The 17,599-nt window shown below is 38.6% G+C and overlaps 1 protein-coding gene across 2 annotated transcripts in view; it reads left to right on the forward strand.

Annotated features, from left to right (window-relative positions):
• The first annotated feature begins 12,528 nt into the window (after positions 1–12,528).
• The window catches only part of TENT2 (terminal nucleotidyltransferase 2), a 46,896-nt gene continuing 41,825 nt past the window's right edge, over positions 12,529–17,599 (forward strand). The window contains exons 1-4 of one of the 2 annotated variants that reach the window (XM_053969109.1): positions 12,529–12,696; positions 14,232–14,423; positions 15,046–15,183; positions 16,426–16,681. In XM_053969109.1, the coding sequence (XP_053825084.1) occupies positions 14,269–14,423; positions 15,046–15,183; positions 16,426–16,681 (549 nt within the window). In that variant the 5' untranslated portion in view covers positions 12,529–12,696; positions 14,232–14,268. The remainder of the gene's footprint in view (positions 12,697–14,231; positions 14,424–15,045; positions 15,184–16,425; positions 16,682–17,599) is intronic. The other variant, XM_053969108.1, reaches the window with a different exon arrangement.

The following is a 17,599-nucleotide window of genomic DNA, read 5'->3' on the forward strand; positions in this document are numbered from 1 at the left end:
CGCGCTCCCCTACGCACCGACGTCACGCTCCTCTCCCGGCGCTGACGTCATCGGGGTGCGGAGGATGATGTCAGAGTGGTCCACGCCGCCGGAAGCTCTTCTATAAAAGGGAACGGCGGAGGGGGGAGAGCGGAGCGGGGAGGGTTCGGGGTGCTGGCGGCACTCGGGCCGCCTCCTCCCACCCCCGGCCCCTGCAGCGCTGTCTCCACGGCAACGCCGCGCCCAGCGGCTCGGCGGGGAGAGTTGGTGTCACGGAGTCACGGGCGAAGGCGGTGCGGAGCGGAGCCATCTCCGGAACGTGGCTACTGCAACTTCCCAGCCCTCCGCCTTGCCAAAACACAGGCCCGCGTCCCCATGCTCTGCAGACACTCTGCAGACACTTAACACAGACAGCGTTACCGGAAGAACGGGGAAGAAACACAGCAGCCGTTTTAAAATTGTCCTCCCGAAAACGTACATTCCCGCACATCCACGCTAGTACTATCGAAAAGAAAGAGCCAGCACTGTAAGCTGGGTAGGACCTACAATATTTGGCTGAGTTCTTCAGTTGTGCCATGCAAACAGCAAGCTTCTAATCCATCACAGTTGTCCAAGTTCCAGCACTATGCACTGTCTTGCAGGGATATATCTCATCTAAAGTTCTGCAAATACATCCATTAACTCCCTCAATTTGTAAACATTAGATTTAACTACTCCAGTACACTGCCAATGGCTTTGGGATGCCCCAGGTGGAACATGCTCCTCGCTAGGCTGTCTTTCAGTATTTTCATGGTATTTTCTGCTTAAGTGAGGTTGTAGCTACCAGAGGCATATTAAACTACAATGAGCATAAAAGGAAGATATTGATACTATATTAGATACTAATCTCCACATAAAAATTGAAGAAGCCTAGAGTATAACCAGTGTTTGTTACAGAATTGTAAAGCATGATTAAACCAAACATGTTAAAACTGTTGCTTTAATGAAGGGTTACTTGTCCTCTCATAGAACCTCTATTACTTGTGACCAAGTGTATCCCATTAAGAGGATCGAACAAAAGACAGCTAAAGCATTCACCTAACAATCTAATCTTCCTAGAGTCAGGGGGCACATTTCCAAAACTTATTTTAATTTATAGATGCATGTTTTACGGACTCATTTCAACATTTTTACCTCTAAAAGTAATCAGCTGTGGAGAAAAGCAAGCATGATAAAGTAAATATCAAGGCAAACATCCTCTAATCACAAACAATCATAGGAAACCCAGCATGAATCATTACTATGGGAGTAGCATCAAGGCATACTGCCTCACGAGGCAGAAAAGAACAGCTTCCTCAGTTGCCCATTTCTCATTTCCCACACACCACCTCATAAGCTACAGTAAAGGTATTGAGCTAAAAAAACTTTAGTCTGAGTGACAACTGTCTAAAGTTTGTTGTGCAATGCTCAGAACCTTCATAGTTATGATAAGGCTGTGTTACTTCACTGGACTGCAATTGCTGTGGTTGGGCTTCACCTACTAGCTCTGAAATATGAAAGTCTATGTATTTTCCACTAAAAATCAAACTATGTGCACAGGCTTTTATCATAAAAAGGAGGTACTCTGCTGTTGGGGTGGGGGAAGATGTAGAACCTCAACTATTCATTTTTCTATATGATTAGAGTGAAAAAGATCAAAATTAATGCCAACTAGGCAAGCATAAACAACAAATAGCTTATATGTATGTATTCACTGATGTCAAGTAGCTAGGAGTCTATATTCATTAGCTTTTAAAAGTCTGAAATGATACTCTGCATGCAGTAATGGCAGGTCAACAGCAAGGAAACTAAGGCTTTAATTTCATATATGAGTAGCTGTTGCATCAGTTTTGTTCTTTCAGCTCAAGCTCACACACTAATGCAAATGCTTATTTTGTTTAGATATCACAAAGATTATTCCATCTGTCTCTGCCTTTCAACTTGTTCTCATATTTTTTGTGCATGAAGTATGCTTTTCTACAAAAAGGGTACAAACCCAGAAAAATTAAGATAAAAGAGAAAAATATAAAAATAGACAAATACACACTGAACCCTGGGGTGAAGAATAGTGTGTTCACTTGAGAATCAGAGGTGTGGGCAAAGAAACATGGAATATCAATAATGTCTTTATTGACTTGTGAAATAAATGGGCTGAATATTTCATGCCCTTCTATAAGTAATAAAATATGAGTACTGGGATGGATAAGATCTTGGGTAGGGGAACAGAACTGTAGAGACAAAGCTTTACTTCAAGTAAATCTGATTTTTTTCATTCTTAATTCTTCATTTAAACAATTTCTATTTATTATTACATTTAAGTGCAGAAAGTCCACCTAATTGATTACTTCTCTTCCATATTTATTGTTATATTGTGTCCAGTTCTGACAGGTTTCTCTAAGATTTAAGCTTTGTCTCAATTACACCCTTTTACAATCTTGATTCAGGTTGATTTTGTCGAGTTAACATTATTTGTCTTGTAGAAAAAGCCTCTCTTTATACTTGCCAACCTTACTGAAATCCCTTTTCTGTCTTGCCATTCCCCAAATTAATATATGATACAAAAGCATGGTGATCTATGTCAGCTAAGGCAGAGCTGTACATACAGATACAAAGTAAGCAAGCCGGGTGATTAATCATAGATATTAACAGGAGAAATACACAATCACCTCATCTTGAAGACTGAAGTGATATAAAATATAGAATTTTAACAGTGATGACAAGACTTTTAGCTCTAAGTTAGTTGCTTTGGGGTTTTTCCCCTGGTATTTTAGAACACTTCTTTGTCTAGAGCACTTTGATGGAGGCAGTCTTGAGGATGCCTGGAAATCATCAGCAGCTCAGTGGCTGTTCCTTCACAAAAATACCAGGTAATGCCACAATCAAATAAGAGACAGATGCCTTCAGGCAAGGCAAAGCACAGGGTGGTGCAGGAGAAAGAGTGTTATTTTGCAGAGTTGAAGTAGCATACTCCCGGTGTGTATATTCGTAGCCAGCTATTGAGCTGCCAAACCCTGTTCTGACACCCTTGCCTGGGATGGCCAACCAGATGGGGCAACACCTGTAAACTTGGCAGCAGTTACTGGTATTTCTGAAAGGAATGCTACTTTGAGTCTCTCAGTGGGATACCTGTAGAAGGGAAAAAAACCCAGATGGCTGTGCTGTCTGAATCTCAAGCCTGCTATGTATCAGCATGGCCACTGCTCAAAGTCCTGGAAGAGCAGAACATCAAGAAGCACTAGGAAGGTCTGCATTTTGCATAACTTTGCATGGTACCTGTTTTTTCTCCATGCAAAACCAGATCTGTACCACTTGATTGCACACTGGCTAGGAGCTACCATTCTTATGAAAAGACAGGGGAATCCCATTAAACGATATTAAGCAGTGAAAATATTTGAACTGCAATTGTTTGTTTAGGTCTAGTTGACACGCTCAAAACAAAGGAATTCTAGCGGCAGCAAAACCAGAAAGAAACTGTTAAAGGGTTGTTTAGGGAACCTTGGAGCAATTATGTGAGAATAGAAAACTAAAAATTGGCTTCTTTGGTTTATGAAAGTAAAATCCAATATGACATATTATTATGTTCTCCAAATATTTTGAGTGAGGTTAATACAAGCAAAGGAACAAAAAGAGCTATTAAATAGCAAAAGAATTAACAAGTGTAAGCCTTCTATAAATGTTTTTTTCTGGTACGCCAAAGGTTGTTGCTCTTCAAGAGCAACAGGAGTAGTCTTCCTAAACAAGGATTGGGTGCAAAAGAAGCAATGACTGAAAAGTAATCACAGATGGCAGCCATCTCTGACTCCATCTCGGAAAAGGAAGAGGTAACTAAGGACACAGACATCTTTGCTACGGCAGCTCACAGCCTGCAGGTACTACTTTCTCCTTGGCTCAGGGCTGGGGTATTCTGCTCCTTACATCAGCTATTTATTTCTGTTTGTTTGTACTGTTTGTAAAACACCAGGTGAGTTTAAATTATACAATCCCTAAGGAAACCAAGGATGTTTATTCCCGTTGGTGGTGAGGGAGCCAGCACCTCACACTTGCCTCACTTCTCATCCATTGCTCTTATTTAGTGTCTCTTTCCTTCTCCTACTCCTTTATATCTTCTTGTCCTCTTTTCTCCTGTCTAATCACAAATTTCTCTCACCACACACATGATACTTTCAGTGAGTGGGATCACTTCTCCATCATTTTTCCTTGCAGGATCTGCATTTAATATATAAGTGGAGAAAAAAGGGGAGGGGAGTAAATGTCAACCTCTTCCCTGAGCCCAGGATTTTTGTCTGCATTTTCATCAGTCTAGAATAAACTTCACTGTTACATCAGGTGGGCTTGGAGAGATTCTGGACCAATTTTACAGCCACTGTTTTTTCTCATGGAATAGATGAAGAAACATAAGTGTTGCCTGATATTCAAGTAAATATGGTACTCTCAAACTAAGACTAGATTTGATTTTGAATGCAACTGTATGACATAATTCCCTGAGATACCTTATGGTCCAATATTTCTAACTCTGTGCTGTTGCCAGTGAATGCTAATCTTCCAGCACCCACTTCCAACATTTCATTGTCTTGCCACCAGAAATGTATTGCACATCTCCTACACAGCTCTGTGGCAGTACACCCCTACTAGAATTTTTAAAATATACTGATCCCTGACTAATGCTTTTTTTTCTTACTTAGGTTTATCAGTGGCTGTTATTTCCTCCAGTGCTTTTTCTGACCATACAGAAAGCAGAGTTTATGCCGCTAGACTGATTAGGTCAACTTGTCATTTCTGTCTTATTACACCAAGTTTACCTAGAGACATCACTCAGTTTTGTTTTTGCAGTTTCAGCTGAAAATTATTAAAATATTGTAAAATAATCACTGTGGTTTTTATGTGTGAGTAATGAGAGAGTATGTATGAAAAGGAGGGAGGAGTGGGGGAAAGTGCTTTTAGGGGGAAAGCCTTGAGGTTCCTAATGTTCAACATTGTTGCATTCCTTGCATATCATTTGAAAATAGCCAATTAAAAGAAGACACAACTTCACATAAATCTGCCCCTTTATCTGGCAGATGCAGGAATTCTGAACTGGGCAAGAGAATATTCAGGCTTATAGCCCATTGCAAGCTTTGCAGAGGCTTGATACTGCTCACCAAATCGTTGGGAAGGAAACTGGAGGAGAAGAAGCAAGAGCTCTGTCCTGTGAAGTACAATGTGAACTGCTCCAGGGAAGAAGAGACATTTGCAAAACACAAACTTTTTTATTTTATTTATACACCTTGTTTAATAAGTGTACCATTATACTGGTTAAATTGAACTATACTAAAGTTATTGTTTTCAGTTTACCTCTTATAGATTACTTGTGTTTTCTGAGATTTTGGTCTTCATGTGATAATACTTTGAAATGTGATGGCCATACTGTGCAATTCTAACTCAGAATATGTGCATTTTAATTCCTTGGCCAAAAGCTAGCCATAATATTATTTTCTAGATACACATCATACAGTCACTTTGACAGTGACAGATAAGAGTCAGCCACAGTTAACATCTGATTTCTGATGTTGGCTGAGTAGCCAGTGCCATTAATATGCATTGTAAGTAGCACTCAATATAATTAGAATTCACATTAAAAAAGACACTTACATAGAGTTGGATAAAGAGGAAGTAATTAAAACCATAGTATACTACATACCTAAAGGTGTAGAGTTAAGGCTTCCATGGCAACTTTAACTCTGCATTGCCTGTCTTTAGTGATTTCAAAAGCTCAGCTTCACTCTTCCTTTAATATAGTATTTCATACTGAATATTTTCACCGATAGAAAGGTTATTCTGAAACCTGACATTTCTAGGACTCCTAATACTAACCCAGTTTGCACAGCAACAACTATAAATTATTCAGAAGAAACTGCACTAATACATAGTGCACAACAAAGGCTGAACTTGCCTTAAGCTTGTGTAATGTATTATTGATATGTGGTAGCCTCTTCAGCTATAAGGTGCTGGCAGCTCCCCTTTGGATCTCTGTTTCACTGCCTCTGTGACACTGGCTGAAGAACTATCTGGCCTGAAAAACACCATATTAAAACTGAAGATGAGAAGGAATATGCCTGCAAACATAAAATTAGAAAAATATTTTATTTTAATTACAAGTCATGAAAAAACATTAGCAAGTATGCCTGGAAAATTGGTGGTGATGGTAATGAATATGAGCAATGAATATGAGTGTGGATTACTGTTTAAAATTGTTCCAATTTTGGACTTTTGCTTAGAGTTCTGTAACTTGTTTCAGGATGTGTGTATGGCATAGATATATGTGTCCATCTCTTGGCTACCTGCATTTTGACATGAGTGTCAACTTTTAGGCCTTACTAGTAACATAAATGCTATTGGCTTGAGAGATGGGCACTTTGTTTTCAGAGCCAAAGTACATAGGACCAGCTCTTTATAGGATGCTTTACTTAAATGCTTATTAAAAATTGTGTCTTCAGTTATTCCTATTATAAGGCTTAATAGAAAGCTTTTGAAGAAAACATCTATTTGCATCATATTGCAAAGTTTAAGGTAATCCTTGTTCTTGTTAACAAAAATGTTCTGATTTCTTGAGTAAAACTTCTAAACACAAGTACATTTTATTTCAAAGCTTTTATGGTACAGGAAAATGTTACTCATTCATCTATGTCTATAATTATCTGAAGGATGTCAAGACCATTGATTCAGGCTTTTCTCAGTGGTGCTAAGCAATAGAACAAGAGCCAATGGGCAGACACTGATGCACAGGAAATTCCACCTGGACACGAGGAAGAACTTCTTAACTGTGCAGTGACTGAGCACTGGGACAGATTGCCCAGAGAGGATGTGGAGTCTCCCTCACTGGAGATATTCAAGAACTGTCCAGACACAATCCTATGAAATGTGCTGTGGGACAGCCCTGCTGGAGCAGGGAGGTTGGACACCTGTGAACCCACTGTGGTCCCTCCCAACCTGACCCATTCTGTAATTCTGCCAAATGTATTTGACATTTGGCAAATTTTAGAATAGCTTTTGTGTAAGTAAACATGTAATACTCAAAATATAAATATCATTAACAATCTGCTCCGTGGGGGTAAGGTTAAAATTAAGGAATATCTTAGTTGATAGGTACATATCTTTGACAACAAAGCCATTATGTAAGGGTTTTTTTTCCCTATAAAATGCTGTCATCATTTACACCCAAATGATGAAATTTAGTTCTTAAACATGAACAAGCTCATGAATCAAATAAAACTGGGCATTCAGGTGCATTTTCCACAAACAAGTAAGCAACCAAAACCAGAGGTAAAAACCCCAAAGACACAGTAAAGAAATATAATACATGAGAATTTATGTTGGCCACCAACAGATAGCTCTTTCACTGTACTCAGCCTCTGGCATTACATTCAGAAGATCTTAGGAAAACAGAACCCAAGTAGGAAGTTATATTTTATTTATTAATCCACAGCAGGACTTTCCCAATTTGTTCAAATCACAGTATGCTCATTGAGAATTCATAAATTCTCAGAGCATGATTAAATGTATCAATTTTTAAACAAATATAAAATATAGATAATATTGACTTTATTAAATGCTTAATTCAGTAGAGAAAAAAAAATTGTATCTGTCTGTCTGGCAGTTTGGGGATGTTACTGTATGCATGAAAAGTTGATGGATATTGCCTCCAGATCCATTAACCTTAAATCAATTTCTCTCAACTACTTATAAAAACTGGGCAACAGTGGATTATCTACTAGACCTTTGTAGCAACAATAAAATTCTTATAAAAATCTTAACCCCCAGAAACGGACATATCAGGCATGCCTTTCAAAAACTTAACTGTCTAGTTTAGGGCATGAAGAACATGAATATCATCATAAGGGTACAATGGGCTAATACAAAACTGGAAAAAAACCCAGATTTGTAGAGTTGTGCAGAATAAATTTGCTTTATCCACTGTTTTCAATCAAAATTCATGACCCTGTGTTTTAAGACATGTCTCTCCTCATGCAAGAGAGAAAAGATTAAAATTTAGGAAAACTTAGACCTTCCTTTAAAACACTTGTATTTAAAGGAGTGTAAGTACTAAATTTACAGAAACAAAGACTGAAGTAATAAAATTACTAGCAATTACTCATTAATCTAACCAGAGCAGAGCATTAACCATGTATAACCATTAACTCTCATCAAATGCATATAGTACCTTTTAAACAGTAATCTAATGGTGCACTACAAAATACTCATCTGAAGAAGATACAGGGATAATCCATACGTAGACATCCTAAATGAAGATAACTGTAAGTACATATTTTGCTATAAATCATTATTATAGAATTATTAAATCTCTATTTTATCTGGATTTTAAAATTTAAAGTTGGAATTCACAGATTTGACTGACCTGTTTGCAGAGTTACATCACATTTTCATTGAGGACCTATGATATTAATTACATTTAATAAATTCTGTACTGTATATTATGTGATACCTATATGCATATAAAATTAGTGTAGTGTATGTAATAAATACTTTAAAAGCACTGAAGAAATCATATAAGGGCATACATTAGCATCACTGAATCTGGCTGAAGGTTGAACATCAGTACAAGAATGCTGCACAGTGGGGAAAAAAGACTGCATTTGTGCAATTAATTATTAATTTTTCATTCAGTATTTTCTTGCTAAACCTTTGACTCTTACTTTTAATGCCTTTATACCTTTTTAATATTGTTTTCTAATGGACATTTAATGTATGTTCTTTGTATTATTATTAAAAACTTGTATTGTTTTCCTGTGGAAAGCTGCTTTTTTCCAGGTACATAAAATTTATTTTAAACCTAAGTCTTTGGTTTGGCTTCAATCCCAGAATATCCTGATTTCTAAATGAAATTCAAAGCATTTCATATGGGTATCATGACTAAGAAGCTTCAATCTGCACAGTGGATCCTGCAAAGAATTAATCCCTGTTATACCATTTATTTCATTGTAGCTACATTTTGTATTTTAATATTTGTGCTATGTTTGGTCTCAGTACCAAATATGAAAAAAGGGATACTTAGAATGAAGCTCTGTGTTGACACAAGTTTCATTATTTCAGGCCTGGTCCCGGAGACTAATAACATCATAAATGATCATATATTACAGGTGGTTTTGAAACAAAAAAAACAAAAAAACAAAACAAAAACAAAAACAAAAAAAATTCAAGTAAATTAAATAAATGAGTAGGGATAGAGTGTACAAATACATGTTTTTCATCACTCTTAATGAGTGCAGTAGTACAGGTGTCCTTTAATAAGGCCGTTTGCTATGGTAAAGCACATTCTAACCACATACCTGTCCGAACTCCCATAGGCCTCCCATGGTACCAGGAGGCAAAGAAAAGTCTGTAGACTTTTCAAAGATTAAACAAAGGTTTCCATGGAGGAATTGACTTTTATTCTTAATTTGTTCCTTCTTGAACTACTGACAATTGAGATGCTTTGAGCAAACTTTCCATCACTATTTACATTCAGAGACTAACTAGCTAGAGCAGTTTAGCTCCAAAAGCTTCAGAAAATTGCAAATAGCACTAAATAGGGACTTTTATGTTGCATAATGGTTTTCATTCTATGAGAGAGATTGCAGATGGCTCATCAAAGATCTCTTTGTCAATTACTTTTGGAAACCACTCTCTTTCCTGCATATCAGAACTAAGTATAGTTTGTAGTTTATGGAGCTGACTTTAGACTCTGCCTCTATTACAGATCATAAATTTCCTTCATTGATCACTCAGTTTCATGGCTGTTGTTCAAATAAATTAGTTTTACAAATAGTTATTTTACAACAAATATACCATTTTTATTCTAATGCAAGCATATTTTGAGGCAGAAACAGAAGACTATTCCTAACACCATTCTGTTTGGGGGAATCTGTTGGAATCACTAGTGCAAGTTCTCCAATTCTTTGTTGTATAGTTGTTCAGTTGAGTATCTGTTGACCAACAGTCCAATTCCTACACTAAAACTAGAAGTAAGGTTTTGTATGTCTTTTCTAACAGAAGAGTATCTGTAAACTGTCTGAGATCACAGTCAGGGTCAGGAAGAAAGACAGCACACATTGAAAAAATAGAACAGCTCTCAGCACATCAAAGCACAGAGATTTGTCTCAGAAGGCTGTTGGCAATTTGTAAAATGTCAGGTTATTTCAGGTGCCTCACTGAAATGTACAGCTAGGTTGACAAGTGAATGCAGGCAAGACATGAGGAAAAATGTTTAAGAGTTAACAGTCTGTGCCAAAACAAAAAGATTTATTCAGTATCTCGATTGATGCAAACACAAAATCAGGGTGCCTTGTGCCAAGGAGCAGAGGAAAGGAAACCAGGAAAATACATAGCAACACAAGTTACTTCAATCAGTAAAGGCATTTCTAAATATTTTTTTTCTTTCCTTTATTTTTTTCATTTTTGCTGTATAAAAAGATGTTGTTTTTTAATAACCTGCTCTAAACACTGCCTGCTGCCAAGTATATTGATGTTGTTAGGTTAGATTTATCGTAGACCCCATGGCTAATGTGAGAAACCTAGAAGTAGCACATGTTTTGGTTAATGGATAGATTATGCCGAGAAAAGCAGTCAAAAGTTCTGGAGAACACCATTTGGATGCAGCAGGTGGGGTACTGCAGCTATAAGGAGTTGTATCACAGACTTCTAAGAGTTAAGACCCAAAGTTTCAGTCTTTAGCAGGAAGTAGAAAGTTAAGTCTTGATTCCAAACAAACAGCACAGAGAGATTGTCATTGTTTAATCCTATCTTGCAACCAGCGCTACACAGCCACTTCCTCACTTCTCCACTATCAAGATCTGTGACAGAATCAGAAGGGTAAAAGTTAGAAAACATAGCTTGAGATACAGACAGTTTAATAGAAAAAGCAAAACTGTGCATGCAAGCAAAACAAAGTAAGGAGTTTATCTGCTGCTTCCCATGGACAGGCAGGTGTTCAGCCAGGAGAGCTGGACTCCATCACAAGTCACAGTTACTCAGAAAAACAAACAGTATAATTCCAAATGCCCCATGTTCTTCCTCCTTCCTCCTAGTTTATATCCTGGTCATCATGTCACATGATCTGGAATATCCCTTTGGTTAATTTCCATCACTGTCCAGCTGTGTCTCATCCCAACCTCCCAAACAGCCCCAGTCTGCTCACCAGAATAAAAAGTTCTTATGGGAAATTTCTTTGTGGTTGAACTTTGCTTTACATATTCATTCCAAGTATGCCACTAGGATTTTTCTCTCATAAATGTAATGCTAACCACAAACAGACCCTTATATGAAGATTCCATGTCATAACCAGGACAATAAAGTCCTTTCACAGCCCAAATTTTCCCTTGCCAGTCCATTTGCAGTCCCACTTCACTAGGCCCTTGTGTTTTGTCGTTTTCTTATCTGTTAAGTCTATCTCTGAGTAGCCAGAACCTTAAACCGCAACAACTCCAGCTGTGGCTTGATCTCCACTGAGCAAGCACTCAGGTAAGAATTTTGAAGCAGAGCAAGCTTTCAACTTACCCCTTTCCTCTCAAACATGGGAGCTTCAACAGTGTATCTATGCATGCACAAACTCACTGTTTCAGTACCTGCTCGTGCCAAGAGCTCATTTATGGTAAGTGTACTCTTCAAGAAGGAATCACATTAAAGAGGACATTGAGGTGATGGAGTGTGTCAAGGGATGGGCAACAAGGCTGGTGAAAGCACTAGAAAATATGTCGTATGAGGAACAGACAAGGGAGCTGGGTTTAGTCTCAAGAAGAGGAGGCTCAGGGGGCACCTCATCACTCTTACAGCTCCCTGAAAGGAAGGCACCAGGTGGGAGCTGGTCTCTCCTACAGTGCCTGCAGTACTACAGGAAATAGCCTTGAGACAGGGAACATTCAGATTACGCATTACTTTTTTTTCTCTATTATTAGGGTGGTTAAGCATTGGAATAAATTGCCTAAGGAAGTAATTGAGTCACCTTGAGATGTCCTTGAGGTGTTTGGATCTGGGTGATAGTTTAGTAGTTTAGGGACTACAGTGGTACTGCTGGATGGACAGTTGACGGACTGACTGCATGTATCTTAAAAGTCTCTTCCAACATTGGTGATTCTATGATTCTATGATTTTGCTTCTGACATCCTTCAGGGGCAAACATTTCAATATGTTTGTGACCCCAGATTAATCCTAGCATGCCTATAATCCATGTCGGCCAAATCCTAGTATTTAGCCAAATACAATAGCTTGGACACACTTCTGAACAGTAGCTCAATAACAGTCTGCCAGTAATTATAGAAAGCAAACCAGCTGCATTCTCGGGCCCTGCCAGGACCGGCTGCCAGCGTAGCGCTGTAACTCCCACCGGCGCCTCCCACCCGCCCCTCACGGAAATCACGAAAGCCACGGAAGTCACGGAAGCGCCCGCCCCGCGCCCGGAGCCGCCCCGCGCATGCGTTCTGCCCAAGCGTCCCGCCGCGCCGCTAGGGGGCGTGCGCGGCGGGAGGCGGCCGCGAACTGGCGCAGGAGCTGACGGACGAGCGCTTCCTGCGGCGGTCCGGCCGCTTCCTGCCGCATGCCGGCCTCTTCCTGCGGCGTCTCTGCATCCGGGGGACGGAACAGGGCTCAGCTGCAGAAACTGCTCTCCGCTGCCCGCCCCGCGCAGTGCTACCCGCAGGCTCGTCCCGCCTGCCTCCGCTCAGGCCCCGCGTGAGTGTCCTCTGGGGGTCCAGCGTGGACGTGGCAGGGAGAGGCGTCGTGGGGCCAGGCTCTGGCCCCAGGGGTGGCAGTGGGCCCGGACGCTTCTCCCAGCATGGGGGCGGGGGGCTGACGAGCTTCCGTGCGCACGGGCTTACCTGCGCGGTTCACTCATGTGGCTGTGTGGGAGATAACTGCTTGTTTGGAAATAGTGCCCAAAGGGACAAAGGTACCTGAACTGTAAGTGACGAAGCTTGTTTAGGAGAGCCTGGCAATTCCTGGCGAGGTAACCAGTGCTGAAAGTCACGGTAAAGGGTCGTTGTTGCTCTTGTGAGACAACAGTTTTGCTGCATTGTTTTGTGTTGGGAAAGGTAACTCTTCCATTGCTTGTCTTCTTGGTGTTTACAGCTTCAAAGCCTAAACCGAGCATGTGTTTCTTCTGCGCCTAACTCTTGAATTCTCACTCATCGTTCTGTTATTAGCTAAGTGTAGTATAAACTGCTTATGTGTACGGTGTGCTGTGGAGAGTGCCTGGTCTGCTCAGAGGGGAACGAGGCATGTTAACAGTTGTTCTGTTTACTAGAAATGGAAAAGTTTGGACAGCACATAAATGCTCATCCAGACTAAATGTCAAGTGACTTGTTATTCAACATGATGTCATTTCTTCGGCAGAACTGAAAGTGAAAATCCAAATAGTAACTTTCGTAATGCGTAATGCTTCCCCTCACCTACCTCATCAAATGGGGAAAAAAAAAAAGAATTAAGAACTCTAATAGCTTTCTCTTAGAGCTAGTGCAGCAATGTGCACCTATTTGCTATTCACTAGTGTGGATTGTTATCACAGGAAATAAGGAGCAAAGCCAAACCAAACCATATAAACTCCTTATTATTAGTTTTCTTATGCTCTGTCCTAATGCTGTCTGCAGTGATAGTTGGCGCTATCTGGCTAGTTGTACTAAAATCAATTTTTAGTTGAAAAGATACTAAACCTATATTTTTCTATGACAGAGTCTGTTCAGTAAAATAATGCTATATATTTATGATAAAGCATGATGAGATTAGTTGCAATTGGTGTAGTCATTTGTCTGCTTTTTTACATGTCATGTTGTGAAAAAATACTAACTTCATGATATAACTTGTAGTTCATGATTAGCTGCATCTTCGTGCTCTTATGATGTACTCAAGGGTTTCTTTCCATATATTGTGAACCTCATTGTGGAATGTTTCAAATACGAAACAAATTCCACTGTTAAATGGTACTTTTCCCTGAGATGAAAACTGTTATATCTTGTCACATGTAATTTTTTTTAAACTTAAAATTGAGTGGGTCATAAAAAATTCACTTTTAAATATAAATAAAGTAAGCAGTAATTATGAAATTTCAGAGTATGCAGTATTTTTATTCAGTGTCTAATACTGAAAGTCCTGTGATCAATTCTTAGTTGAATTTTTAAACCAAGAGCTTGAAAGGTAACTGGTATTTCTTTTTGCCTGATTTCAAAATTTTTTTTTTTTTTTTTTTTTTTTTTTTTTTTTTTTTTTTTTAGATAAAAGGATACATGTTCACTTCAAGTAGAAAGGAGCATGTTCCCAAATTCTTCCAACTTGGGTCGTCCACCCTTCCCTCCAAAATATCAACAACAGAGTACTTTCTTCACTAAACTTCCTCTAAATATACCTCCTACTCTTCTTTCTCACCAGCAAATTGTTGTTCCTCCATTTCATTTTCGCAGTGCACTGTAAGTACAGTAAGATTTGGTAGTAGGGGTTGGGTCTGAAAGAAATATTTCTCTTTATGCGGGATGGTTTTCATTGTTTATAACATTGAACTGCACTGAACTTACAAAACGCGAAGATGTCATATAAAATAAATAAGAGCAAATAAAAAAGAGCTATATCATTTCTCTTACGGACCTGCAAATCTAAATGCTCACCTGCGATGAATAATGCATGAGATCTAATTGCGCTGATTAGAGTTGTTAATCCACAACTAAGTTTTAAAAATCTTCAATTGTATTTGTTTATTGGGGAGAACAGGGAGGAGATGAGAAGGGGAAGAAACGTTTATTCTTGGTTTTATATTTGAAGACATTGTAGTATTGTTTAGGCTTTTGAATTTAAAAGTACCTTAAGTTAATTTGTTTGCTAACCCCTTCTTATACATGTGCTGTCAAGAATTAGCATCTTCTGTTTTTAATGAAATACATATTATAAACTGAAATATAAACTGAAAGAAAGATGTAGTCCTTCTAAAAACAACTCAAATTATAGGACTTGTAGAATTTAATATTCAGTTAACTACAACTACCAACCCATGAAAAGTATCTTGGTTGTCTTATGAATGATTGTTGTGGACTGTAGTCTTTCTAGAACTCTTTTGAGTGGCAACATTGAAGCTACTCCAGCTGTTACTCCGGTTGTTACACTGCAGCCAGTGAGTTATGGAAGTGTCAGTCCAGTGTCTACGTCAGATGCCCTGACATCATTTCAAAGAAGAAAGTAAGTTCATTGAATGTGTGTGACTAATACTGGTTGTAATGTACCCATCGTGAAGTTCCTTTGGTATCAATTTCTTATGCAATTTCAGTTATGTTAGAAATTGCAATACTGAATACTTTTTTCTTTTTGATGGAAACAGGCCATGTATTGGCTCTTTAAAGCATTGTACCTGTCTGAGAATCTTAGTACTCAGAAGTGACTTTCTGTACCTAGTTTTTCTCTTCTGGCATCTGTAGCCTTGCAGAAGTGATTAAGTGATGTATTGTAATACTGCAGTGAATTGTGGTCTGTGTGGGCTTTACTTTAAGCTGGTTTGTGTCAATGAATGTTCTTTTCCTGTTAATTTGTCATGTTAAAAATAAAGAGTGGAGCCTCAAGATGTTTTGGGAATTGTCATGTTTTCCTCATGACACATTAGGTGTTTTTCCTAATTTTCTTAAATATGTGATGTATTATTTTTCAAATACAAGATATTAAATTCAAGCATGTGTAAGTTCTCTTTTTTTAAAGAGGATTTTATGGAAACCTAGTTTTTGTAGGTTTTTTTTTTTAATTAACTTGAATTTACATTACTACCTTTGTTATTTTAGTTACCACAGAAAGGGAAATTTTGCCTAAATGTAGGGTTTAATTTTCTTTTAATGCTTTAGAAAAAATCCCGTTATCTTTATTAGTTCAGATATACTAGCTGATACATGTTTCTAGTAATTGTGGGAATCAACTGTTTGGAAGGAGGTTCTATATATCTTCAGTACTATCTCCTGAATGCTATTTCTCTAACAAATCTAACATGAAAAAATAAGCACAATCAAATACATGCTATTAAGTTATAGCTGAGTGTGTAATTATCCCATGGACTAAGGAAGCTCCTGGTTTCATGCTGCATGCATCTTTTCCTCTTGAGCAGTCTGTTCTATGACAATTATGCTATGCTGGGAGATTTGTAGTCAGCTTAAACAAATCTGTCATTTGGATTTCAGTTGGTTAAGTGCAGACACTTGCCTTGAAGAATTGCATCAATCCAGTTCTCAAGTAGCTTCATTTCTGCGATTTTATGTTCTCTTTTCCCATTCCAGGTTTGTTTCACATAGTACCTAGGATGGGCACACCTGTTCTATAGCATACTTGGGCTTAGTGAAGTAGTTATGTCATTAAGTGTTAGTATTTGAACTTTGTAGAAACTGTCTTTTATCATAAACTGGAGCTTGTGAACTGGAGGAATTACACAGTGTCTCTCTCTAGGAGACAAAGTCAACAGAGTGTTCCAGATGATGCCAAACGGCAACGGATTCATTCACATGATTCTGATACAGCTGTAGTTAACCAAGCAGTGCCTTTGCCAGAAGAAAGTAGACGCTCCTTCCCAGCATCAGTTTCAGTTCTGTCTCCAGTGTTGCATGCACATGGCTCACCAGCCTTAATTGGATGTGTCCCTCCTTTGCAAGATACTTTGTTTCCAGATCCTACAGAAACCAGACTCCCTGTTGCCAAGGACGAGGTAATGGCTTTCTGTGCCTGTCCTTTACTTCTGTCTTCCGAGCAGGCAGAATGTAGAGGTACTGTAGGAGACCACAAACATTTCTGCCAATGTTTTTGACAGTATCATGGGATATCTATTGGTAAGCTGCCATTAGAAGTAGTATCAGTAACCATAGCTGCCATGTGGTTCTGAATCACCTCCTTGTCTGTGCTTGGGTTTGAAGCATTTTTATGGTGGCAAGGGAATTCAGGGTATTGTTTCCTTGTGTTGTTAATTTACATCCTAATGTCAGGAAACCTACCTGTCTGCTCTAGGAAGTAAAATTTGGAGAATAGTCCATTTCTCACATGATATGAGGTGGGGAAAATCCTGACTAAAAAAAACCCACTGTAATAATATGAGTTAAGCCCATTCTGAATAAAAGCAGTATTTGGCCTGTAAAGATGTTCACTACCTCTTTTCAAGACAGCATAAAAGTTATTGTCATAGCTGTTCTGGAATATAGAAGAGAATGGCGTGGAGTTTAGAGCTGTTTCTTATTCTGCACCCACATGACAGAAGGGGTTTGGGTTTTTTAGTGTAAATATGCCTGTTGATTATAGAATGTGTTTATCCTGCAGTGTTGGGAAAGGAAAACAGTCAATACCTCCTTCCAACAGAGATCTGAGTTTTTAATTAGTTTATGTGGGATAAAAAAGAAAGCTAATTTAAATCAGTTTTTTTAATGATATTTTTCTCCCTATTACTGGTAGGCAAAGTGATGACAGTAAAGTCAGCAGATGATATCTCTGGTCATTCACTACTTATTCCCTGAAATACTGCATGTATTGATGATGCAAAAATTATTTTCTCTGGTTTGCCATTTTATAACAAATGGAACAAATTTAAATTTAAAAACTTAGCAGAAATTTCTTTAAGGAACTATTAATTGTGAAT

The sequence above is a fragment of the Vidua chalybeata genome, chromosome Z (assembly GCF_026979565.1).
Source record: "Vidua chalybeata isolate OUT-0048 chromosome Z, bVidCha1 merged haplotype, whole genome shotgun sequence".
In the NCBI taxonomy this organism is placed as follows: Eukaryota; Metazoa; Chordata; class Aves; order Passeriformes; family Viduidae; genus Vidua; species Vidua chalybeata.